Source organism: Eulemur rufifrons, chromosome 21 (assembly GCF_041146395.1).
Source record: "Eulemur rufifrons isolate Redbay chromosome 21, OSU_ERuf_1, whole genome shotgun sequence".
Taxonomy (NCBI): domain Eukaryota; kingdom Metazoa; phylum Chordata; class Mammalia; order Primates; family Lemuridae; genus Eulemur; species Eulemur rufifrons.
In genome coordinates, this window is record NC_091003.1 from 26,214,888 (window position 1) to 26,240,529 (window position 25,642).

Sequence of the window (25,642 nt, forward strand, 5' to 3'; positions counted from 1 at the left end):
CACATCAAGGCCCGTGGGCCTGGTACGCGCTCTGTCAGCCGAGCTCTCGGGGAGCGAGCTGAGTCTTTGTGGCTGGGCCGGCAGCGCACCAGGCCGCCCGGTGTCCGAGCTGCCCGTGCGGCCGGGTGACTCCCGTTCCTTCCGGCCTCACGACTGGGAGGTGGCTGCACCCCCGGCACCCACTCCCGCCTCTCGCCGCCCACAGCACCCTTAGCCCGAGAGGCCACAGCTTAAGAAAAGAGCTCTTTATTCCACGTCGTCCGATATTTTTACACAAGTAAAATAAAATGCATATCTCTCTATACCGCGATCGGGTGGGAGGCAGCGTTCTGGAACAAACGCTGCCGCCAAACCCTGTAAACATGATGGGTGGAGATGGGGTGGCGGGCGGGAGGCGTCCAGCAGGGAGGGCCTGGCCTGCCCCGCGGGGCCTGCCGTCCGGCTGGCTGGCGGGTGGAGGGAGACCCCGTATGTACACGCAGCTGGCCGCGGAGCACTCTTGCGCCGGGGGTCAGCAGGGCCTGAGCACCGTCCCCAGCACCAGCGCGAGGCCCAGGGGCGCAAGGCTGCAGGCCAGCGTGGGCAGGGCGCCAGAGCCCTCCGAGTCGCCCGCCCCGCCTCCCCCACTGCCTGCCTGGCCCAGGCGGCAGTGGCTGCGGGTGCGATTCTTGCGGGAACAGCCAGGCCTCCGGCGAGGGCCCGAGGTGGGGAACCCTGGGGGCTCAGAGCCCTGAGGCCGCAGAGCGGTCAGCGGGGGCTCAGCCGAGCTGGGCAGGGTCCCGAAGGGGGAGTCGTTGATGTGCCGTGGGCCCGAGCCGTTGCCTGGAGGGCTGTCGCCTGGCGGCACGCGCCCCTTCAGTGCGTTTCCGGCCGAGCCCGGCCTCCCAGGCTCCAGCACCGAGTTCTTGTCTGCGGCGTCTGGCTGGCAGCACTTGGGCAGCGCCAGCAGCTCCTCGTCTGTGGGCCCGCCGGTCCAGATGGGACGGGAGGGCCGGGCGGCCACAGCACAGCCCTCCAGGTCTCCAGTCACCAGGCGCTTGAGGTCACGGCCGGCCAGGCGTGGGGGCAGGCTGCAGGGCACCTCCGAGGAGGAGCCGCGGAACTTCTGCAGCCAGGCCCAGAGCGGGCGTGCCCGGCAGTCGCACACCCAGGGGTTGTCGTTCAGCCGCAGGTACTGCAGGGAGCGCAGGGGTGCCAGGGCCTCCGCAGGCAGCGCGGACAAGTTGTTGGCAAACAGGTACAGCGTCATGAGGCGGCCCAGGTCGCGGAAGGCCTGCGGGTGCACGCGGGCCACGTGGTTCTGGTGCAGCAGCAGGCGGTCGAGACTGTGCAGGCCGCGGAAGGCGCGTTCCGGCACGCTGGGGATGCGGTTGCCATGCAGGAAGAGGTGAGTGAGGTTGCCCAGGTCTCGGAAGGCGTCGGCCGGCAGCGCCTGCAGCCCGTTGTCCTGCAGGTAGAGGTACTGCAGGGCGGCCAGGCCTCGGAACAGGCCCGGGCCCAGCTCCCGCAGGCCGCAGCGGTCCAGGTGCAGCGTGTGCAGGCGGCCCAGGCCGTGGAACGTGGCGGGGTCCACGGCTCGGAGCTGTGCGTTGTCACTGAGGTCCAGCTGCTCCAGGAGGCTGAGGCCGGCGAAGGCGGCGGCGTCGATCCTGGCGAGCGCGTTCGAGTGCAGCCACAGGATGGTGAGGTTGCGGCAGGCGCGGAAGCTGGCCGCGGGCACCTGCGAGATGCGGTTGCCGTGCAGGAAGATGCGCTGGCTGGCGGCCGGGATGCCCGCGGGCACAGCCTGCAGGCCCTGCTGGGGGCAGCTCGTTGTCACCTTCGGCTCATTGTAGCACACGCAGGCGCCTGGGCATGGGGCCACCACCTGCCAGGCCTGCAGCCATAGCACCCATGCCAGAAGCCGGCTCCCTGGGGGCAGAGGACAGGGCGGTTAGGGAGCAGGGGGGTCCCACAGATGCTGGGGGTTGTCCTGGGGCCAGCCTGGCCTGGGGATTGGGGCTGTTGGGATCCCTGCTCCACACGCCACAGGGATGCTGCTGGGCTGCCACACGCGGCGGGAGCTGCGTGCTCCCCCCAGGAAACCCGCTGCAGACTCCCCACGTCACGCTCAGGGTCAGCCACTGCCAGCCACTGCGTCACCTCCGGGACAGGTGCGCACAACTGCAGATACCTTCTCAGGACTCCGGCGAACACAGAGAGCCTTGCACGGCTCCCGGGGTCCCCACATCAGCAGGGCCTGGGAAGCATAACGGGGCTGGGGTTCTCCTGCCCGCACCCCTGCTACCCCAGCAACAGAAGCGTGCACGCTGGGAAGACGAGTGCCCCCCAGGCAGGCTGCTCCCTCCCCCACACATCCTCCTTTCAGGCACTTCCTGACTTGGCAGGAACACCTCCCGAAGCCTCCGCCCCCCGGCCTCATTCTTTCTCTCCACCAGGAGGAGAGGAGGAGCTCACTGCTTCCCAGCCAGTCCCTGCACCAGCCCCCTGCCCTCACCCCTCCCACCCAGATGCACCCTGGGCAAGGACAGCGCTGGTGGGTGCTTCTCTTCCTCCACTGGGGGCCAGACCTGGGCTTCACCAAGCACCTGTACTGGCAGCGGGCCCTTGCTGGGGTGCCGAGGCCTGTCTGGCCTTGCGGGCCGTGAGCATCACTGCCTCGCTCAGCCCAGCCCGAGACCCCCTCCCCGCTGAAGGTTCTCTCTGCCTTCAGGACTGAGTCTATTAAAATGTGAATCCCCCTGGGAGGGTTGCGGCTTATCAGCTAACACTTGAGTTATCAGCTAACACCTTCCTTGACAGCTAACACCGTCCCTGGCAGCTGGCTAAGAGCAGGACTCTGCAGACTGAGGCCGGCCAAGTGCTGGGGTTGGAGCCAGGCGGGAGAACGGAGAGGACAGCAGGCCAGCGTCCCCCACCCAGAGCTGTGTGATCCTGGGGCCCTCTAACCCACACTCGGGCCCCTGTCCCACCGGGTCCCCTCTGCCTGGGCCAGTGCAGATGCCCCAACCCAGGGCCCAGCAAGCCCAGCAAGTGCAGTGGTCACCAGGCATGAGTGTCCTTTCGGGCTCTGGTCCCCAGGTCCTGAGACCCCCTCCCCATAGCCTGGGGGCCTTCTTTGTCACCCCCAGGCCATTTGTTGGCTGCCAGGGAGAAGGCAGCCCTGATGGGGTCTCAGAGGAGCCTCTCGGCCTGGGCACCCAGCCCTGGGTGAGCTGTGTGAGGAGAGGCCACGACCCCGCGTCCGACGTGAACTGTGGCCACCCTTGCTGCTCTCTCCTGTGCTCCCTCCCTGGGAAGGCGGGGCCTGGTCATGCCAGCGCCCCCCAGTCTCTCACCTGCTGTTCCTGGAGGGACCTGGGGTGGGGTGGAGCGGGAGTGGGGGCGGGGGGAGGCCCCAGGAGCTCCCGGGGCAGGCTCAGGACCTCACTACTCCATCACCGGCCACGCCATGCCACAGGTCACTGACCACACCTTGCTGCCAACTGGTCCCACTGAGACAGATCGCCTGGCACACATGGCGACCGCACCCCCCACATCAGGACTGAGCCGTGCCACCGCCCAGAGCGAGTCCCTGCTCAGGGGTCTCCTCCCTCCCGAGGCCACTGTGCCCACCCTGCCAATGCCCCAGGCTGGGCTTCAGGATGGAGCCACGGGAGGCAGGGGCATGTTGGGGCAGCCGCCTGGTGCTCAGCCCGGCCAGGAAGCAGGAACCAGGCACAAAGGCGCGACGGCTCCGTCCCCGCCGAGAGGGCTGCTTTTCGGAAACCAACTTCTGAGAGTTGGGCGAGGTGGGCTTTCTCCCGCCGCAGCCGCGGTAATTGGCTCCAGCCTGGCCCCCTTGGGGCCTGCCCGCTGGTCTCCATGGCAACCCCTCCGCAGAGCGAGCAGGAGGGGGCATCTTTTTATGAGATAATCAAACCCAACTTTGCAGCACAGGTTTGTGCTCACAGCAGGGGCCCTGGGGGCGAGGGAGACCCAGCCAGGTCATGGGGGGGGGTGTCCTCTGACCCCACCCCAGAAGGTCTCTCCGGCCCTCACTCTGACCTGTCCCCTGGGCTCTGCAGCCCTTGGGCCACAGGCCTCTCTGGCGTCCAGGTCTGCCCCCAGCCCCTCTCTCCTTTCTGTCCCCCAGTTCTCAGTGTGAGCTCAATCCCCCACCCCGCACGCACGTGTGGTGAGCAGACAGCCCCAGCTCCCACAGAGAGAGCACTCGGAGCACAGCCCCCGGCCCCGCATCGCTGCCCCGACCCAGCCGGCCGGGCCCACCTGAGCCTGCCCGGGCCCCAGCGGTTCCCCCCAGCCGCGGGCCTCATCGCCCTCCCCCATCTCCAAGCGGCACAAACTGCCTCTCCTGCCATCCCTAGGCCTAGCCTTGCTCCTCTTTCCTCCAGTCACGGTCACCGCTGGGGCCCTCCCCAAGGACAGCGGGCTGCTGTCAGGGTTGGGGTGGGGCACGGGGTTCCAGTCTCAGCCCAGGCCTGGCTCAAGAGCCTGCCCTGCCTGGAAGGCTCTGAGCTTTTCCAGGGGGACAGGACCCCGCACCACCAGGCTAAGGCCCAGGACACTGGGTGGCATACAGGCCTGGTGCGTCACCCCAGCGCGAGCAGCAGGCGGCCCGGTGGACACCTGCACCACCAGCTCCTGTGAGCAAAGGGTGCTGTTCACGGTCAGTGTGGGAGGGCGAGGGGAGGGGCTGGGAGGGACGGGGCTGGAGGAGGGAGCGAGCAGGTGGGGCGGGAGGCTCTGGGACCCGCAGGAGCCGCAGGCAGGCAGGCGGCTGCTGAGGTCAGCAGCTCACCCCAGCAGCAGCCAGCCGAGCCGAGCTGGAGCTGCAGCGGGAGCCTAGCTGGGATGGCCTTCTTTGGTGTCCTCCTCGTTCCCACGGCTCCTGGAGCCCTGCCCTCTTGTCCCCCAGGGACACCTCTGCTTCCACCTGGCAAGCTAAGAGATGGCGCCTTGGAGGCCCAGAGCACCGGCCTTCGTCCGTCGGCTCAGTGCCTTGGGCCTCAAGGCCTCCACGCGCAACGGGGCAGCAAGGCACCCACCTTCACCGCGTTGTTGGGAGGGGCCCACCAGCACTACGCTACAGATTAGCAAACTGAGGCACTGAGCGTGTGGTGAAGCCCTGCCTGCCCCACCCCAGACCATCCAGGAGGAAGGGTGGGCCGGGAGCCACAGTGCTGCCCGGAGGGGCCCCAAGGCGTGTCGAGCCAAGCTCGAAGGACCGCGGCCGGGGAAGGAACGAGGCTGTGGGGGGCTGGGCTGCCACGAGGACAGGAGAGGAGCACTTGGCCCTCCTGTGCCCTCTTATAGCTGGGAGGGGCAGCTCCAGGCAGGCTCCCAGCTGCTGCCCCCAGGCTGGGGCGGAGGCTGTGGGGAGGGAGGGGAGCAGAGGGGCCGGGACATCGGGCAGCTCAGGATCCTCTGACACACCAGGCATGTCCCCGTGGTGCGGCCACGTCACAGACCACAGTTACGAGGCAGAACAGGAGGCCACAGCTCAGCACACCAAGGCCAGAAATAGCTCCGGGCGGGGGTGGCGGGCCCGTGCCGTCCCCACACCACAGAGGATCAGGGCACCCCTCCCAGCACCCGCTCCCCACTCCTGCTGGCCTCCACCGCTGACTCACCCCCTCCCCGTCTATCTGTCCCCATGTCCTCACTCGCTTCTCACACGCACGCCCACCCGCCGTCCGGCCTCCGGCCCACAGACACGTGCAGGGGCTGCTCTCCCTCCCAGAGCACTTCCTGTGTCCTTCTGGGGCTGCAGGTGCTGGGGGCAGGAGGGTGGCAGCAGCTCCCCAGGGGGCAGCCCACCTGCCGAGGGCCCTGTGTCCTGTGGGTGTGGCCACCAGCCCCAGCAGCCCGGCGGGCCCCTGCTCCTTATCGATCTTCTCGGGACGAGGCTGCAGGGCCTAGGCGGGCAGGTAAGGTTGCCATCGGGCAGGGACGCCCACCACACAGGGGGGCGCTGCACCTGGGCTAACGTGGCTCCAGGCCCAGCCCCACACCTCACCCCTGCCCAGCCGGGCCTGTCCGGGCCTGTCCAGGCTCACCCTGAGACAATGGGACGCTGGTGGACCCAGGGCCAGCAGGCCAGGCCTGAGCTGGGCCCCAGTCCGATGAATTCTCCTAGGGGGCGGTGGTCAAGTTTACTGACCCATTTTACAGATGAGGAAAATGAGGTTTGGTGGGAGGAAGCCACCTGCCCATAGCCCCAGGGCTAGGAGGATTCCCAGCACCCTGGCACTGGGGTGCTGAGAGGCCTGGCTGGGCAGTAGAGGGTTAGCCCCCAATGCCTAACCCAAGCGGCATGGTCCCAAAGTTCCCAGCCAGCATGACACTGGAGAGGGGCCACCTTCCACGTCACAGATACTGAGGCTGGCGGGGCAGGGGCCTGGCCCAGCTGGAGGCCTGGACGGCGGGCTCACCCGAGGGCTGTCCGCTCCCTCAGTGCTCCCTCCAGCCCTCGGCCAGGCGCTGCAGACACACTGACCATGGGCGGCCACCGTGCTGCGAGGCTGGTGCCATGTTGGGGAGTCAGAGGAGGGTCCTCAGCTGGCCCAAAGGTACAAGGACGAGGGCCGGAGCCCAGGAGCCCACAGGTCTAGGCAGACCCTCTGGTGGGCAGGACACTCAGCCCAGCGCCCACACCTCAGGCATTCATCCTTGGCCAAGGCCGGGTGCTCACCTGCAGGGCCCCGGAGCCTCGCCCCGTCCAGCCCAGCCTGCTCAGCATCTGCCCCAGTGAGCCCCGCCCTGGGGGCTCTGTCCAGCTGAAGCCCAGTCTAGCCCAGGACACGGCCAGTGCGGGCCACTGGGCTCCAGGGACTCAGCCAGTGTCCCTCCCCCACAGGAGGCCAGAGCCCACTCCCGCTCCTCCCTGCCCCATCAGGCCACCAACAAACACTGCCGCCTAATTATCGGGACAATTCTGTCTCCACCATGGGCCCATCCTGATGCTGTGGCTAATTTAATCCCCCGGCCAGTGCGGGCTCAAGTCCCCTGACGATGCTAATGAGGACACGCCCCTGCCCTGGGGGGTTAGGGGGGCCGCCCCACCCCGCCCCTGCCCTTGGGGGTTGAGGGGGCCACGCCCTGTGCCGGGCCTGCACCGCACACCACACACCTGCCCCGCCCCGCCCCGCCCCGCCCCGCCCCTGCCCCGGGCGTGTGCCCAGCCCTGCAGGCCCAGTGCTGGGTCCTGCCCCCCTCAGGCCCCACATGTATTCTCAGGGCGAGCACCCCGACCTGAGCCCCCGCCCTCACCGCCCCAGACCCTGGGCCTGCCGCCTGCACACAGCTGACCACGGCCTGTGAGGCCACGTGCCAGCCTCGAGCAGGCAGGTTGAGGACAAGGGCAGGGACCGGGGGCGCCGCAGGAGCACATCCACTTGGGCCTTGGGCTGCCGGGCCTGGGGCGAGGCGGGTGCAGCTGAGCAGCAGAGGGTCGCTGTGATGGGCCCTTCCCGGGAGCCAGGCCGGGGTAGAGGGTCTGCGGTCCACTGCAGTGGGCGGCCACAGCCCCACGTGTCCTCCTGCCCTCGGCACTTGTAAAACATGGCCAACAAGGCAGGCGGGCAGCCTCTGCCTGCGCAGAATTTATTCTGCTATGAAAAGACACGTGCGGGTCTGGCAGCAGCTCAGACCAGCCCCAGTGAGGAGGACAGCAGCCGGACAGGACCTACCTGAGCCATCCCAGGCACAGCCCAGCCCTTCACCTTCGACACCGAGCTGGGGGCAGTGCTGGCTGAGACCACAGAGCATCCCAATAGGGCAGAAGTGTGCCCGGCCGGGGGCAGGCAGGGAGGGCCAGTGGGCCCTTTCCAGGGGAGGAGAGATCCCCAACGTGGCAAATGGCCTCCTCAGCCTGACACCCCACTAGAGTCGCCCCTGGCCGAGGTCAGAGCCCTGTGTCCAGGTGGCCAGAGTGGACCCTCCCGTCAGAGCCAAGGGGCCCAGCACCTCCTCGGCTACCGGCACCTGGTGCACCAGCCCAAGGCCGGCTGCTTCTGTGAAGGACGTGTTCCTGGCGGACAGCCACACCTGTGTGCTCACACACTGCTGTGGCTACTCGCCTGCTACCACGGCAGGGTGAGCTGTTATGACACACTGCGTGGCCCACAAAGCTGGAATTGTTGAGCATCACGCCCTTTACAGAAACAGTCTGCCAACCTGCTTTGTGAGTGAGAGCCTGCTGCGGGTGGGCGCTGCCACCTTCATCCTCGCAACAGCCCCAGCAGAGGTCACCTTAACCCCTACCTAATGAAAAGGAAACCAAGGGTCAGGGAAGACCACTGTCCTGTCAAGGCCTATGTAAACAGAGCCCAGTGGCCTTCACCTTAGTGCAGGGTCAGCATCTCATGGGGATCGGGGGTGGGCGGGGGGAGAGAAGGGTTTCTAAAATGCCCTGCGGGTCAAAAAAACCCAGTCATTTTGCTAAAGAGGCTGTCGGGAGGCTTGAACATCCACAAAAGAGGAAAGCTAAAAACAAGGACGCCCGCGTGGTGGTGGCACGTGCCTGCAGTGCCAGCCACTCGGGACGCCAGGAGGGAGGACTGCTTGAGCCCAGGAGCTGGAGACGAGCCTGGGCAACATAGCGAGACCTTGTCTCAACCCCCCACACAAAGAGAACAAAATTGTTTGTCAGGAGCAAAGGGACAGAGGAGGAGGTGCTGGGTGACAGTCCCGCTTGGGAGGGAGGGACCCTGACGGTGCCTCAGGGGAGACAGATCTAGGGGAGATGGTTTTAGGGTGGGCGGTGGTTTAACTGAGGTTGAGGGGGTCTCGGGCGCCATAGCCCCTCCATGACAATCAACTGCCCTGGGACCCTGTAGGGGTTGGGAGGTCCCTCCCTGCGTCGCGTGCCAGGGGCTCTGGCCAGGTCACACCAAGGTGGCCCGCTGACCCATTAACATCAAGTTGCCACCCTGGGCCGGGCAGGGCCTGGAAGGAGGGGTCACAGGCAGGTCAGTGTCGACGCTCTTCCCAGGACATCGAGGTTCTGGGCCTCTACTAACAGGGTCCTCACAGTTAAGAACAAAGAAATATCAAAAGGGAGAAGACTCGGTCCAGGAAAGGAGAGAGGACTGGGAGTGTGGCGCCTCTGTGCAAACAGGCTGCCCTGGGCCTCCTTCAGTGGCTTCAGGCCTGGCTGCTCCTGCAGACCCATGGCCAGGATCGTGAAGGTGAAAGTGAGCTCTGGAGGCGTTTGCTGTCCTTGTTATCACCATCAACATCACCATCACCATCACCACCACCATCATCATCATCACCACATCACCATCACCAGCATCATCATCATCATATTATCATCACCACCACCACCACCATCACCACATCACCATCACCATCACCATCATATTATCATCATCATTACCACCATCATCATCATCACCACCATCATCATCATCACCACCATCATCACCATCACCATCATCATCACCACCATCACCATCACCACCATCATCATCATCACCATCACCACCATCACCATCACCATCACCACATCACCATCACCATCACCACCATCACCACCATCATCATCATCATCACCATCATCACCATCACCATCATCATCATCATCACCATCACCACCATCACCATCACCATCACCACCATCACCACCATCATCATCATCATCACCACCATCACCATCACCACCATCATCATCATCACCATCACCATCACCACATCACCATCACCATCATCATCACCAGCATCATCACCATCATATTATCATCATCATCACCACCATCACCATCACCACCATCACCATCATTACCATCACCATCATCATCACCATCATATTATCATCATCATCACCACCATCACCACCATCACCATCACCATCATCACCATCACCATCATCATCACCATCACCATCACCACCACCACCATCGCCATCATAATCACACGAGCTCTGTGTAAGGTCCTTGGATGGAGGGCAGCCTGGGGCTGACGTGGAGCCTACCTGGGGCGCAGCCAGCCTTCGACAGGATGGGAGCCCCAGAGACAAGTGAGTGGAGGCCAGTGCTGAGTGGACACCAGACATCCCTGGGCAGGGTTTCACCCAAAGATGCCCCATTCCAGCATCGGTGTCTCGAGGCTGTGCAGGCTCCTTTGATGAGCATCTGTCTTCTGTGGAGGCCCCGTCGGTCCACCATTCTACCCCCCCGCCTCACACAGGGCCCAGCAGCAAGGAGACCAGGAGGCAGAGGGAGGGATGGGGGCCCCTGCCTCCCTGGGACAGCCCAAGGCGCAGACTTTCCTCACTCCTGAGGGTTACATACAATCCCCACGGCACAGTAAGGGGGTGACTGTCAACCCCACTCCTCAGACAAGGGCACCAGCAAGGCCAGGGGACAGGGAAAATGATTGGGGCTCCACAATCCCTGCTCACCCAGCAACCAGTGCAGACTCTGAGACCAGGGATGGCACACGGGGAGGGCAGCCACCCTGGCCCCCACAGCACCTCGACCCCCGGCCAGGCCTCCTTCCCTGGGCTGGCTGAGGGTGGGCCCTGGGGTGCTGCAGCCCTGGGCTCAGATGCAGCCTCTGCACCTCCTCTCTGAGTAGCTAGACAATCTCCCGGCCCCTCTGAGTCTGTCTCCACGCCTGTGATGAGGACGACGATGGGCCAGCTCCCCCAGGCCCCAGAGACACCTCCAGCCTGGAAACCCTGCCCAGGTGGGCCTGGGTTCTGTGGCCTCCTCAGAGGCCTGTGGGTCTGATCCTGGTCAGCCTGTCTCAGGTGAAGAGCCTAGGGACATTAGGCACAGGCAGATGTGGCATCCAGAGCCATGGGGATGCCTCTGCTCCAGCATCTCAAGGCCACCCCGGCTGGCCCGACAGCCAGCCCTTGCTTTGTCCAGCAGAGGCTGCGGCAGGACGTCTGGGCCGGAGGAGGGTGGGGCGGCCAGGCTTTGCTGCAAACACACCTGGAGCCGCTTCCCTGCCGGCTCCACCACTGTCAGCCTCAGCAGAGAAGGGAGGCTGACAGACAGGCCTGGGCCCTGCTCACCTCACGGGAGACCCCCAGCACCCCCAGAACGCTGAGTCGCTGCAGCTTCTCAGACAACGCTGGTGGTCCCCCTGCCATGCCCACTCACCACGTGTTCTACACACGATCTGTGTGAGAGATGTGTCTGCCCCTCCCGAGACCCACTAAGACGACGGTGGTGTGGAGCACTCCTCGAGGGGCAGGGAGCACCGCAGCTGGCTGTTCCCCTGTAGGCACCCAGAGAAAGGGTGTCTCCACCACGGGCACCGGGGGTACCCAGGTACCCAGGGCCTCTCCCGCTGGCTGGAAGAGGAGCCCCATCTCCACGCGGCACTCAACCAGCCTCCCTTGTGAAGGTGACCAGGAAACCAGCGACCACCAGGCGTCTGGAAAAGGTGCCAAATGCAGGTAAGGAGGGAAAATGACTATAGAGGAAGAAGAGACAGTGTGGAGAAAAGACAAAAATTAAGAGAAAAATCTAATTAGTGTCCCCCTAGGGATGGAAAGGGATTTAAAACGAACAGGGTGCTGTGAACCAGGAGCCATCAGAGAACAAGGAAGAGTGCCTGGAAATTAGAAATAGAATTGCTAAAATTAAAAAAAAAATCAATATAAGGATTGGAAAACAAGGTCAAGGAAATCTTCCAGAAAGAAAAACAAAAAGAGAATGAAAAAAAAATGAATGAGATTCAGAAGATAAATATAGGTCGAACATCTGTCTTAGGGGAGTTCCAGAAAGAGAAAACAGAAAAAACAGAGGGGAAAAAGTTATCAAAGAAATAATACCAGAAAACCCCCCAGTGCTGAGGACCCGGCCACTGTGAGGCGGGCCCTGGGGGCCTGGGGGCCTGGGCAGGTCTGAGGCTCAGGAGGAAAACTGGTCGAGGAGACGTGGCGGCCGTGGGCGCCACGGTGCACTGATGCCAGGAGACCACAAGACGGCGGCGCGGGGAGGGCGGACTCAGCCCCCGTGGGAGTCGGGACGGGTCCGTCCTGCCTGTCCTGCCTGCACAGACCCGCAAACACACAGGACCCCGAGCACGACCCCGCACTCCGCCTTCCCAGAGAGCGACTTGTGGTTGTGCTGCAGCCAGAAAGGGGCTGTGAACACAGGAGGACGCGGGGGCCCAGGCAGCACTGGCTGCAAGCGGCAGGCGTGAAGGGAGTCGCAGGGCCTGGGGTGGGGCCGCCCCTGGGGAAGGATGAGACCCCGGCAGACGCCCTGCGGTGGGAGGGGTAAGCCCATGAGCGCGGCAGATGGAACAAGAGGAAAAAACAAAAACAAAGTCAACTGTAAACCCCAGAAAAGACAAAAGGCCCTGCAAGAGGGGGAAGGTCACCCCCACCAGGCCCTTGGTGGGACAGTGCAGAGCCTTTATGTGACCCGGGTTGGGAAACCCCAGCTGCCAACCGTGCTGGGGTGTGTGCCGAGAGGGCGGGGTTGGGGTAGGAGGCGTGGAAATGTGACGGTGACCACTGGCAAAACCAGAGAACGGGACAACAGTGGCTGCCATCTGGGGAGATGGGGTTAGAGCCAACTTGCAAGACCAGCCTTGGAGGGTTGGTGCAGGTTTTAACCTGTTGACTAAAATGTTGCTGTTTTGAAAAACAGCTGCATATTTGGCACTGAAATCTCAGAAACAGAGATAAATAAAAAGAAAAAGAAAAAAAAAAAAAAAAAGAAAGAAAGCGTGCCTTCCAGAAGGTGCAGACAAATGTGGGTTAGACGCAGGTGTCTCAGGTGCGGGAGAAGGAGGGACGGCGAGAGCTCAGGAAGCACCTGGACGCACAGCCAGGGCATCTGGCGTCTGGTGCAGGGACAGGGCCCCACACGCCAGCCCCCTGCTCAGCTGAGGGTGGCTAAGGACACATCTGGGCCTCCCAGGACACTCTGGGCTCTTGGCTTCAGAAGCCGCTGCAGTCCTGACACGAAGCGGCAGCTCTGGCCGGGCAGCCACTGCCCTCCGCGCCCTCCGCGCCCTCCGCGCCCTCCTGGCCCAGCCCTCACACCCAAGCAAGCCCTCCCCCGCCCCTCCTGTGCCCTCACGGCCACAGGCTCCCCCTCCCTGGTCACAGATCCAAGTCCCCGCCCCAGACCCGGCCTGGCGGGCACTGCCTTACACCCTGGCGTCGGTTCTCAGCCCCTGGGCCCTGACCTTGGCCGAGTGCAGACAGACCCTCTCGGCTTCCAGAGAGCCCCCAACACATTTCTGCAACCGAGCCCGAGGCGTGCAGGCAGGGTGACATGAATAAGTAATTGCTCCCTTATTAACGAGTGATAAATCATTCCTATATGATCGTGCGTGATCACTCTTCCTTATTTGAAATCAGTTTGGGATGGAAATTGCCGGCGGCTTCCCACCCGCGAGGGCGAGAAGCCCAGGCACCGCTGCCTCCCCGAAAAGCAGGTCAGTGTATTTCGGCTACTTCCTGAAGTGGATGTGCCACCAGGCGGGGCCAGTGGAAGGGGAGGCGGGCACCCCCGGCCTCATTTCCTCAGCTCCTCTTTCTGGGACCCACCTCACCAAGCCCAGGGCACAGGCTTCCCCGAGCCCAAGACTGCACTGGGGGCCACCATGGGGCCATCAGGGGTCCTGGAGCATCTGAAGGCCACGCTGCACTCAGCACCCCCCATGGGACCCCCTAGGGGGGTTCCGGGCAGCCTGACCTTTCACCCTGCAGAGGGCACCTGGCACTCGGCTGGACTCCACGCCTCTGGGTTATCAAGCCTGCAGAGGCTCAGGCCTTTTCCCCAGTAACAACGATCTCGCAGGAGCCCCCTTTCCCTTCCTGCCCAGCCCACCGGCCCAGGCCTCAGCACCTCTCCCCATTGCCGCAGATGTGAAGCCTGCAGCCCACTGGGCCGCCAGCGCCCCCCTCCCAGCGGCCTCCCAGCCCCCGCCGTGGCTGCAGCAGACAGCGAGCCTGGGTCACCCCCAAGCCCTGCTGCTTGGCCCAGCTCAGGCACCGCCATGTCTCTCATTTGTGAGGGTCTGGGTAGGGCTCTGGGGTGGGCCCACTCCAGGGTCCCCTTGACACCCCTCCACCTGCCACCCACGGCCAGGCTGTCCGTTCCAGCCCACACTGCACCAGTCACCTTAGCAGGCCTCTGACTTCTGTCAGTATCGGCCCCCTGGGCTGTGGGTTCCACGGGAGCAGACCAGGGCTGGTGACCAGCATACTACGGTAGGTGCTCTGCAAATGTTGTCATGTGAATGCAACAGACGCCCACCGCTGTGGCCAAGTGGCAGGCTCTGCGCAGCTGTGGAGGCAGCATTCCCCGAGCCGCCCAGCCCCGGCACACAGGCCCACGGGGCACGGATATTCCCTGCAGGGGGTGTGGCCGCAGGGCCCCCGGGCCCAAGGTGGGTTCTCTGAGTGGCACCATGAGTGGCTTCACTTCTGTGACAGCTAAATGTGTCCCCCAGATTCACGTGTTGAAGCCCAAACACCCAGTGCGACGGTATTTGAAGGTGTCGCCTTTGGGTGGCGAGCGGGGTTCGATGAGGTCGTGAGGATGAGCCCTCGCGATGGGATTAGTGGCCTAGAAGCAGAGGCCCGAGAGCGAGCAGAGAGTGCCCCCGGCTCGCGCTCTCCCCACCCGCCTCCCCCACCACGTGAGGACGCAGAGAAAGCGAGCCCTCACCAGAACCCACCCGCGCTGCCACCTGATCTCGGACTTCCAGCCTCCAGAACGGGAGAAAATACATTTCTGCTGTCGAGACACCCAACCTATGGCATTTTGCTAGAGCAGACTGAGCTGACTCAGACACTTCTTTCTTCAAACTTTGGTGTATTTTTCCAGATTTTCTACCATGACATAACCCGGTAAAATCCAGAGCATGTTTGGTGTGTTCTGTTTGGCCTCATGCGCTGATGCGGGACCAGCCGGAAGGCTGCGGCAGCAGGAGCCCTCAGCAGCCCCGCAGCATGGGGCCCTGCCCGCCACCGCCGGCCCTGAGGAACAGGCCAGGGTCTGGGCCCCTGGCTCTGTCTGCGTGGGGCCTCAGGCAGGCCCCCAGCCTCTCAGAACTCATTCCCTCCAGGGGAGATGGAGATAACAAAAGCTGTGGGGGGGGGAGGGGGGCACGGCCCAGGGTGGGTACGCAGGGAATTCCTGGCCCACCGCCCCAGAATGGGGCAGCCTGCCCTGGGCCTCTCCCTGGGGAAGCACCTCCTGTCACCCCCGAGAAGGACCACCAACCCCACCCTACAGAGAAAGCCCAGCCCCCAAAGCCACGCTGCAGCTAGGAAGGGCCTGCTGGTGTCCTGCTGTGGCCCTGGGCAGACGAGGGCTGAGGGGCAGGTGGGGTAAACCCAAGCAAGGTGGGGAGCATGCATACGGGGCTGCCTGGCAGGCAGCGGGTGTTGGGCTGGGAGGGTGCAGACCTGCAGCAGCCCCCCACTGCAGAGCAACATGCTGCACCCCTGCCCCCATCCCAGGGCGATGCCTCCGCCAGGAAGGGGAACAGGACTCCCGCCACATGCCCAGGCTGGGGTCAGGCATGCGCTGCCTGAAGCTAGGCGGGTGGAGGTGCTGGGACCCCTGGAGCCTTCTGGGCCACCTACCCCCGGGCTCCCTGTTGGCCAGGACAGAGCTGGGGACAGGCCAGGGGCGGGGACAGCTCCACAGGAGGGTGGGTGCCTCACCCAGCACCCACCACCCACTGCCCTCCTCAGGCCACCCGGGGCGCCGGCCGCCACTCGGATAGCAGGTGAAGAATGGAGTGCATTAGGACTGCCATCTGTCTGGGTCCTGATGGGTCCTCGTGGTGACATCTGGGAGGTACGTAGATGGAATATCTTTATGGGAAGAGTTTTTCTTTTGCCAATTTTCGAACAGGAAGCCAGACACTTGTCACACCTGTCCCTGTGTCAGCCTCTGCCTGACATAAATTGGGGCCAAGGCAGGGAGATGACAGACAGCCTGGACACGGCCGGGTGTGCAGGGGCCGCGTGTCAGGCCGCCGAGAGCATCAGAGCCGCGGGCGGGCCTCTCCCGGGGCTGGGGGGGCTCACCCATCCTCCACCCCCACAGCCTCCATCCCTCCCTCCGCACCCTCTGGGCCCCCCACATTCCTCATCTGTGCCCCCACCTCCCTCTGCCCCACCCAGGGCTGCCCCACCCACCTCACAGGGGCTTCTGCTCCTCGGACTCTGGCTGCCAGGCGCCCCCCACCGCTGTCCCCAAAGCCAGCAGCGCCAGCTCCTCTTTAAGGCCTGGGGCCAGTGTGGCCTCAGTGGGGGTCTCGTGGGGGGTCAGGCCTCAGGGTCCTCCTCCCAACCCAGCACCCACGGAGACCTCGTGGGCTTTGGGGCATCCCCCTGGAACCTGGGGTACCTGGTGGGCAGAGCCCGCCTCAGGAACCTCAGAGTCCCTCCTGCCCAGCACGGGGCTGGCCTGGAACTGACACCAGGAAGAATGTGCCAAGAGAGTAGAGGGAGAAGCCAGTGCCCCCAGGGCCTCTCCAACAGGGACCTGCCCGGTCCCGCCCTCCCCTGTGTGGGTGTCCGCTAACCCTGCCGGGACGGGGAGGCGCAGGCCTTCCTGGGGACGCTGTGGCTCCGCCTGCCAGGCCACACTCAGGCCTGTAGTCCCTAGAGCCCCTGCAGGTGGGGCAGGGGCACTCCTAGCCCGGGGAGCAAGGGCAGTCCTGCTGCTGCCACAGGTGGCCCTGGGGGCTCGTCTATGGCCCCCAGGGAGAGCCCCCAAGGCCCGTCCCTGCCGGGCTCAGGGGCCATGGCCCTCACCCAGCCTCAAGGAGGGGGCAGGGGCAGGGTGACACCGGCCAGCTCTGGGCTCTCTGAGGACGCAGGGCCTGGATGAGTCCAGGGGGAGCCAGGAGGCCTCAGCTAGGGCGGATGGAGGAACACCGAGTGGAGTTCGTGTGGGGCTCGGCGGGGCTCCGTGAAGTAGCACCACGGCCACCAGGCTCCTGGCGGGTGCAGCGTGGAGGCAGGCGGGGCCAGGAGGGCCGGTGGGGCAGTTCCTGCATGACCTTGGGCCGGCCCCACACCCTCCCTCCACTGCCATGATGGTGGCCGGCCAGGCCTGGGCCCGTGGAGTTCCCCAGTCCCTGCCAACTGCCCTTCCTATGATTTCTGCGTCTAGCCACGTTTTGGGGGGGGTGAAGGGGAGGGAGGTGCATCTGGGGTGAAGGCCACACCCTGGGGGCAGGTGGTCCGCCCTCCCACTGCCTGGGCCCCACCCTGCCCGGGGACCAGGCAGAAACACGGGCCCCTCACACCACACCTCGAGGCCGGTGCGGACTGGTGGGACAGAAGCCTCCAAACAACAAATTCCCAAGTCACGGCAAAGGTCCTGTGGCCAGGCTCCTGCCTGGGGACCTGAACTGTGCCTCAGGCTTCTCGATGAGAAGTGCAGACCCCTGGCATGGACCCAGCCTCCCCTCGGGACCCCCCAGCTGCGAGCCCTGCCTGGAGCCTGTGCACGCAGTCCCACCCCACCAGGGTCTCTCCCCTGCTGACACTGGGGCTCGGGGATGATGGTGTGGCTGCCTGCCCTCAGGACCCCAGGGCAGAAGGACTGCGGAGGGAGGGGCAGCCCCTGACAGCGGCCCCTCCCCTGTGCCTCCCACCGTAGGGCAGAGGCTCCTGCTCCAGGGAGCTTGGCGGTGCCCGGGGTCCACCCTGCAGCCCCCAGGGCAGGGCAGGCAGGAAGGCCCTGGGTTCTGGGAGGCCCTGGGGGTGAGGGCCCCAGCACCAGCCTATTTCCACAGCTAGTTCTGCTGAGCGCATGAAGGGGCATGGGAGGGTCCCAGCCGGAGTGGGAAGGGGCCCCAGGAGCCCCCAGCTTGCCCAAGCTCCCTCATTGCCAGGCCCTGGGGCGGCACTGCCCCGCTACCCACTCCAGCTTCACGACACCCAGGGCCGAGCAGGGAGGCTCAGACGGAGGGTGGCCCGCCAGGCGCAAACACGGTGGGCTCTGGAGCCCCCGAGCAGAGCAGCCACCTCAGCCAGGCTGTGTGGAACACGTGCAGATGGGGAGGGGACAGAGGTGCGGTGGGGGCTCCCTGGGGAGGGCAGAGGGGAAGGCGCTCACACCTCTGGTCCCAGCCCCTGAGAACGAAGGTGCTGAGGCCTGGTCACGGGGCAGGCAGGCGGGGCCTGGCTGGAGTCGCGTTAGGAAAGCGTCCAGGGTGGAGGCCCAGATGGCAGGCAGGCAGCTGGGGGAGCCCCAGCCCCAGGATGGGTGGGGGGGGGGCCTGTCTGAGGCAGCCTTTGGGGTGGGATGGAGGGGTGTGCGGGCAGATGGCCAGCCTGGTCTTGGACGTGCCTTTGGGGATGGGTGGAGTGAGGAGGTTAGGACGCAGGCTTGGATGTTGGGGACAGATGACGAAGCGCCGGCACATGCTGCCTGGGGGGCCTGGGACGCCCAGGGGAGGGAGCTGTGAGTGCAGGGGAGACATGAGGCTGCGGGGGCCGCCCAGGCAGCTGAGCCCCCGCCACCCGCTGCACGGGCCCTGCACACGGCAGGGAGGTGGTCACCGATCGCTGACAGACTGCCAGGACCTGGGGTCCGCGCCAGGCTGGGCTTCACAACGGGATCTGGCACCAGGAGAGGGTGGGGCCGTGTAAGTCTGGGGCCGTGGACTCCCACCCAGAATCCACCTCGACCTTCCACATCCACTCGTTGCCTTTTGCTCTTCGCTGAGCACCCACTGTGTGCAGGGCCCTTCCTGGCCCTGGGCCTGCACTCAGCCCCCACCCACAACCCCCAGAGCCCCACACCCCACATCTGAGGACTGGGAGCGTTTTCCCACCCACAGGGCACTGACCCAGGGACACACTTCTGGCAGGCCCCCCGAGCTGGCCCCATCTAGGCCCCAGCAGGAGGCAAACAAAGAAAACACCTTAACAAGGTCACAATGGCCAGGACGAATTGAAGATACAGTGCTGGGGACCCAGGTGGGCAAGCGGCAATCTGAGAGGGCTCCCGGGAGGAGGTGAGGGGCCTGGAGCCCCACTCCAGCCTGCTCGGCCCCACCCCCTTCCTCAACGGGCCCCTCGCCCAGCTTCAGCCTTGGCCTGACATTTCCCGTGACATTTGCTGCAAAGAAATAGAGTCATAAATCCAAAGGTTAAATTTGCACATTGCCTCGCACTGCTGGGAGAAGCAGTGGTCCCTCCACCCACCAGGTGCCCCGAGGGTGCAGGGTTTGTGTAGGACAGCCCACCCATCCTGGGGCCCTTGCTGGGGGCCCAAAGATCTCCCCCTTTGGCCTTCTGAGGGACCTCAGCCATGGTTTCCTAAAATGGGTTCCTAGGCACACCAGGCCCTGAAACGCATCAAATGGGGTGCCCGTCAGAGAGGGCACTGGCCAGCCCACTCCACAACCGAGGCCCTAAAATGCCTTGCTGTAAAGGAGCTCTGTTGACATCATTTAACCCAGTGGGTCCCAAATTTGACCACAAAACCCTTAACCCTTATTCAATACCCACCAACATCCCAAGGAACTGCGATTCCATTCAACATGATCCGTGACGGCCAGTTAAGAATGCCAGGGGGCTGGCCAGAGACCCAGGGGCACCTGGGGCACAGGGCAGGCTGCTCTGAACAAGGGTGGGTCGGCTCCTGCCACCCCGCACCCCAGCTCAGCCCAGCTCCACGTGCCTGTGGGGCTCCCTGCCTGCCAGGCCCGCCTGGGCCAACGCGGTCAGCGCCTCCCCAAGGCCACTCCGGGAGGTTTGCCGGCCGCGGGCTGCCTCCCTCAGATGGGACACAGCTGTGGGACGGTGCCACCTTCTGCCCCCAGCAGTTCATAGTGAGGGAGGCCAGAGGCTGTGTGAAGTGGGCAGGAGAGAGGTGGTGGTCACTGCACAAATGGCCATCTTCAGGGCCGGAATTCCGGTCGACAGCGGAAGCCAATCCCACTCGCTATGATCGCCCACGTGGTGGACCCACACTTGCCAAAGGCCTCAGCGGGCCTGGGAGGGGCGTGGGATCTGGCCCCGTGCCCCGTCCCCAGAAGTCGACCCAAGTGTCAGGGGAGGGGCACGTGACCAGCCCCAGACCTGACAGGTGCCAGCTGAGGACATGCTGGGGTGGGCGTGTGGAGCTGTGTCTGCCTGTGCCCAGCACACGGCTGCGGGCAGTGCGGGAGGCCAGTGCAGGTTTGGATAAATAAATCATGGTGCATTCTCAGGAAGGGATTCCACGCACGCCGGTAACCCATGATGCTCAAGAATAGTTCCCAAGGTGCAAAATGTTTAAAATACAGTGATAAAAGACGAAACTGCAGCACAGAACACCTGGCGTGTGGGGAACCAGCTGGGCCCCGGGACCGGGCAGGGAGTTGCGGCGGGCGAGACCATGTGCCCGCCACCCCAGTGGGGCTTGCCCTGGCCACTCTGCGACCATCTGTCCTGTAACACATCTGATCCTAGAAACACATGACGGCACGGATCATGTCTGCCTGGCTCGGTGTGTGATTTCACAGGCCAGGAACGAATGAATGAGTGAACGGAGAGTTGGGAGCCAGCGCGGTGTCGGGGATGTGGCTGCTGGAAGGTGCCAGCGAGACCTGGGCTGGGGTGTGGGTGCAGCAGGCTGCGGGACAGGGGCACTGCCTGAGCCTCTGGGTGCCTGGGGGTCAGAGGTCGTGGCTCAGCAGGGGCCGGCAGGGAGGGCAGCATGAACTCATCGACCGGCACAGCCAAGTGCCAGGAGCCCTCGGTAACCTGAGACAGAGCCAGGGCGGGTTGCTGCTCACACACTTGCTCTGTCACACCCTGGCTCACACCTGGCTCACTCACCCAGGTCACCCTGGAACTGCTTCCTGTATTCCCTTCTCCTCGCCCCTTTCCCGGAAGCACAGACCGAGGCTCCCAGGGGGGCTTTCTGGGCCCCAGGCCAGGACAGCAGGAGGGCTCCCTCTGCCTCCTGCCCAGCCTGGCCTCGCCGCCCGGACCCTCCTGCTGCTGCACTGGCTGCCCACGAATTCAAGGCTGGGGGCACACGGAGGGGATGGCGCTGGGGGCAGTGTCATCAGTGGGCTGTGGGGTGAGGGGGTGGCACGGCCCCACAAGCCCTGGTCCTCACAGACAGTCCGTCACTAGCAGCAACAGCAAACCAACCCCGGCCCCCTTCACGGTCAGTCCCCAGCCTCCCAGGACAGCAGGACCTCCCTCCACCCTCCAGGGGCCCTGCCCATCCTCGTGGGGGAGCTTTCCCCGCTGAGACCCGCTGGCCCGGACTCCCCCCGCATCCCTCTCCCCTTCCTCTCACTGCATGACCACAGGAAGACGGCCGTTCCCTACGGAGGGATCCCAGCATGAGGAAACTGAGGCTTGGGGGTCCTGCAGGCCCCCAGCTGGTGATGGGCAGGGCAGGGAGGCTGCCCAGCTCGGGAAACACCCCCCAGCGCCTCCGCACCCCCCTGCCCCTCTACCCGCCTGGGGCCCCGGCTGAGCTGCCTGACTCCAGGGGCTTTAACTGCCCGTCTTCGAAGGGGCAGGAGGGAGGGGCCTCGTGGGCAGCACCGGGGTTGCAGAGGACCCCCGAGGAGTGGGGGTGGGGTGGAGGGTGCAGGCGTCCTGGGCACTTTGAAGGCAGAAGCATCGGAGCCAGAACTCCATGGGGGAAGCTGGGCTGACTTCACAAGGCCTCAGCCTCGAAGTGCTCCCAACAGTCCCCAGTTAGTGGCCCGTGTCACAGGTGAGGAAGACCGAGGCAGGGAGAGGTGACCCGGCACACCCAAGGTCACACAGCCAGCAGGTGGCTGAGCCTGGACCCACACCAGGCCCCCGTCTGCCATGCCAGGCCCCGTGCGTGCCCGTCTGCGGGGGGACGGGTGTCTAGGTGCTGACCTCCACCCAGCTTGGTCTTGGCACAGGAGCTCACTTCCTCGCCCCGCTGGAGCAGGATGGGGACAATGCCCGCTTTACAGATGGGACGACCGGGGCTCAGGAAAAAGCAGTGGCCAGCCCCACTGCTCACAGGGGCCTGCGCTGCAGCTGCCCTCTGTTGGCCTGTTTCACCCCCACATGCCCTGCTAGGATGCCCTGGCTGTCCCCACTCTCTGGATGAGGACAGCGGTGGTGCCTGGGGAGCAGGAGGTGTGGCCCACCTCTCTGAGCCCCAGCCGGGGGTCCTCCCCACAGTGTGAGTGGGTCGGCGGCACCCTTACCCCTGCCCCGGCATGGTGGATCTGCCCAGTGCTCCCCACAGCCGGGGCACGTGAGACCAGGCAGGAACCCCTCACCAAGCAGGTCCCTGCCACGGAGAAAGCAAGGCGCTGGAGACAGGCCCCTCTGAGTCACCTGCTCCAGTCAGCCGGGCTGCAGCAGTGGCTGAGTGTGCCCAGGGTCAGGCCTGTTTATCTCAGTGTCGACCTTAGGTTTGAAACGGGTCTTCCCTGCCCGGCTGGTTCCAGCCCTGCACAGGCTACCACTGCCCAGCACTGGTGGGCGGGGAGTGGCTGGGAGACTGCGCCGCACACCCGCACACCCGCTCGTGGGAGCGCTCCACGAGCCCCTGGACAGGTTCCAGGCCCTCCGCTCCAGATTCGGTCACAGCCCGCCTGGGCACACAAGGGGCACTGACTCCGGGAGGCAACGAGACATGTGCCGACGTGCCCACAGGCACACCCGGTCACGCACAGAGACACACACGTGCAGACGCATATGAAGTTACACATACACACACACGCGTGCACGCCGAGGGGCTGTGAAGGGGAGACTCCCAGGACATGGGGGTACAGACAGGTGGCCCTAAGGGTGTCTCACCCTTGTCTGTGGCCCCAGCTGCCCTAAGCCTCCCCTGCTCACAGGAGCATGTGGGCGCGGGAGTGGTTTCGTCAGAGGGGCCCCGGTATGTGTTAAGTGTGGAGACCACGGCAAGCATACTGCATGCACGCGTGTGTGGCCGTGGGCGTGCAGGCGGGGGCGAGGGCACGGATGTGCCGCGCGGTCCGTGTGTGCACGCACAGTGTGTGTGCCTGTGCACACGGGCAGCAGTGCTGCGCACGTGCACACGCCCCGTCCAAGTGTGCAGCTCGTGCAGGCCCGTGCACGTGCGCGGAAACGTGTGCAGCCTGCGGCAGGGCAGCGGGGCAGCCCAGTGGGCACCTGGGAAGCACCCTCCAGGCAGGGCACGCCTAACTCACACGGACCCCACCCTCCCTTGCCCCCACTTCCCGGACCTCACAACGGGTTGGGGGCAGGGTCCCAGGAGGGCTGCCAGGAATGGGATGCTGCCAGCCCCACCGCCCCTCGCGCCTCTCAGCCAAGCCCCGCGGGGGCGCTCAGGCTGCCGATGGGGGGACGCTGCCGCCTTCTCTGACCGCCGGCCCGGGAGGCGGCGCCGGGACGCCCCTGTGCCCCACGCCCTGCACTGCTGCCACCGCCCCCATTCATCCCGCTGCGGCCTGACCTCAGAGAAACAGGAGGTTCTGGGCTGAGTCCGGGGCGAGGCGGCGGTGGAGGCGGCCCGACACCCCCACCTCCGCTCGGTACCCACGTTTCTGCAAACCCCGCTCATTAACCCCTTCGCAGCGGGGCGCTCCGAGGCCAGACCCCGCCCTTCCAGCCTGCAGCCCCCACCCCGGACCTGGGCCAGCCTCAGGGACCCCCGAACCACCACCCCTGGCCCCGCCGTCGCCGTCAACTTTCCCGGGAAAAGGCAACTTTTCCTGCTGCCGCCGGCTCCGCCCTCCCCGGGCCGGGGCGCCCGCGGCCCCAGCCCGGCGCAGCACTGCGGTGGCCTCCCCGCCGCCCGGCGACGCTCCCCGTGCCTCGGCAGCCCCGGACGGGCCCTGCGCCCCGGGGAGGGTCGAGCAGCCCCCCTGCCCCCCAGCCCCGCCGGCCGGGCTCGGGCGCGGCCACTCACCTCCGGCGGACGCCCTCTTCATCGTAGGGGTCGGGCGGGGCGCGTCGGGGACCGAAAGTCGCTTCGGGGCGGGCGCCCGTCTCCCCGCGGCCGGGTCCGCATCCAGGCGCCGCCGCTCCGGCCCGGCCCCGGCCCGGCCGCGGGACGAGGCTCGGCGCGCGCCGCTCTGCCCGGCTCGGGCTGGGCTCGGGCCGCGGGCGCGCAGGGCGAGGGCGGCGGCGCGGACTAGCGGGGCGCTCGCGGCGCGGGCCGGGAGCGGATGAATGTTTTATGGGATCATGTGGTTTGACGCGCGAGGAAGCCGCCCGGTCCCCCGCCGGCCGGGGCGGGGCGGGGGCGGGCCGGGGCGGGGCCTGCGGCGGGCGGGGCGCTCACCTGGCGCGGGCCGGCGCGGGCGGCGGGACCGGGGCGGGGCGCGGGCCGGGCCGCAGGGGGCGCCCCGCCGACCGCCGCTCGGGCGCCGCGCGGCCGCAGACAAAGGCGGCGCGTTCCTGAAGAGGCGGCGGCCCCTGCAGGCGGCCGCGGGGATGGCGGCCGGGCGGGAGCGGGCTGGGGGCGCGGGCCGAGGGTGGCGCCCTGGGCTGGCCCGGACCGCGCCGGCCGGGCGGCCGCCGAGGGCTTTGTCCCGAGGCCTGGGGACGGGAGGGGCGCCTCAGGACTCTGCCTGGCCCTTCACCTTCCTTGCCCCACTGAATCCTGGAGACCCCCGGCCCCTGCGCAGCAGTCCTCGGCTGGAGTGGGATTGCCTCCATTTTTCAGTAAGTAAAGGGAAGCTCAACGCTTGAGAAAGTTCCAGGGCCCCCGCCCATCTTTGAGGCCCTCTCTGCCCCATCCCAGGGAGGGACCAGGCCTGATCCTACCCTTCACCCCGCAGGGCCCCCCGCCTCTTCCCTTCCGTGGAACAGGGCCTCCAAGCCCAGAAGACTCCTCAAGTCCTGCTTCGTGTCCCCTACCGTCCACCAAGCCAGCCGCGGCTGCGGGGCCAGGGACCCCCATGACGACCCTACCCCCACAATCACGAACAGGGGTCCCAGCTCCCTCTCCTGCTGGGGGGATCTACCCAGCCTCACAGCTGAGCCCCCAAGTGCATCCCGGGGTCCCCTGGAAGGCTGCCCTGTACAAGGAGGAGCGCTGGGACCCAGGGTGGCCAGGCCTGGGCCTCTCCAAGCCCAGCTTGCAGGTGAGAGGACCATGTGGATGAGGGCCTGGCTGGTGGAGCTGGGGCCAGTGTGGAGGACCCTGACCCCAGGAAGCCGGTGGGCCGGTCTGAGGCCAGGCCCCGGCTCCTCCTGTGGCTGGAGTGTCCTGGCGCTGAGAGCTTGTCACCCTCGTCTGGGGGTGTGAAGCGGAGAGACCTGGTGAGTGGGCAGCCCTGTGTACTCTGCCGCCCCCCAGATAAAGCCCCCGACCATGGAGGTGTCCCTGAGGGAGACCACTGCCTTGTCTAGGAGATCGGGGACCTCCCAGAGCCCCAGCTCCCATCTGAGCACAGGTGGCAGGCAGTTTCGTGGGGTGCCCATGCTGGACACCCCCTGGCTGGGTGCGAAGGCTGCGCTGCTCAGACTCCTCTGGCTGCTGCTCTGTGGCCCTGACCACGCCCCAGCCTGCTTTGTCCCTGCCACCCTGTCCCAGCCTTGGTTTCCCAGGCCACTGTGTAGTGCGTTCAGTTCCCAGACACATGGAAGGTGAGGTGGAGCCCAAGTACCCCTGGCCGCTCTGCCCTTGGCCCCTGAAGAGGCAGGGTGTGCACCCACTGCTGCCTCTCCAGTGGGTGCTGGCTGCTGAGT

General features: G+C 65.7%; 1 protein-coding gene across 1 annotated transcript; it reads right to left on the minus strand.

The window, feature by feature from the left end:
• Positions 1-230: 230 nt before the first annotated feature.
• Positions 231-24,066, minus strand: RTN4R (reticulon 4 receptor). The gene is made up of 2 exons (XM_069497441.1): positions 23,856-24,066; positions 231-1,911 (listed from the first exon to the last, which is right to left on the minus strand). The coding sequence occupies exons 1-2, from the start codon at positions 23,875-23,877 to the stop codon at positions 512-514; spliced, it is 1,422 nt and encodes a 473-aa protein (XP_069353542.1). The 5' UTR covers positions 23,878-24,066; the 3' UTR covers positions 231-511.
• Positions 24,067-25,642: the final 1,576 nt, after the last annotated feature.

Coding starts and splice junctions, on each gene's coding strand:
- RTN4R (XM_069497441.1), bottom strand. CDS start 23,877: ATGAAGAGGGCGTCCGCCGGAG. Junction 1,912..23,855: donor GAAGAGGGCGTCCGCCGGAG/GTGAGTGGCCGC, acceptor CTCTGCCCCCAG/GGAGCCGGCTTCTGGCATGG.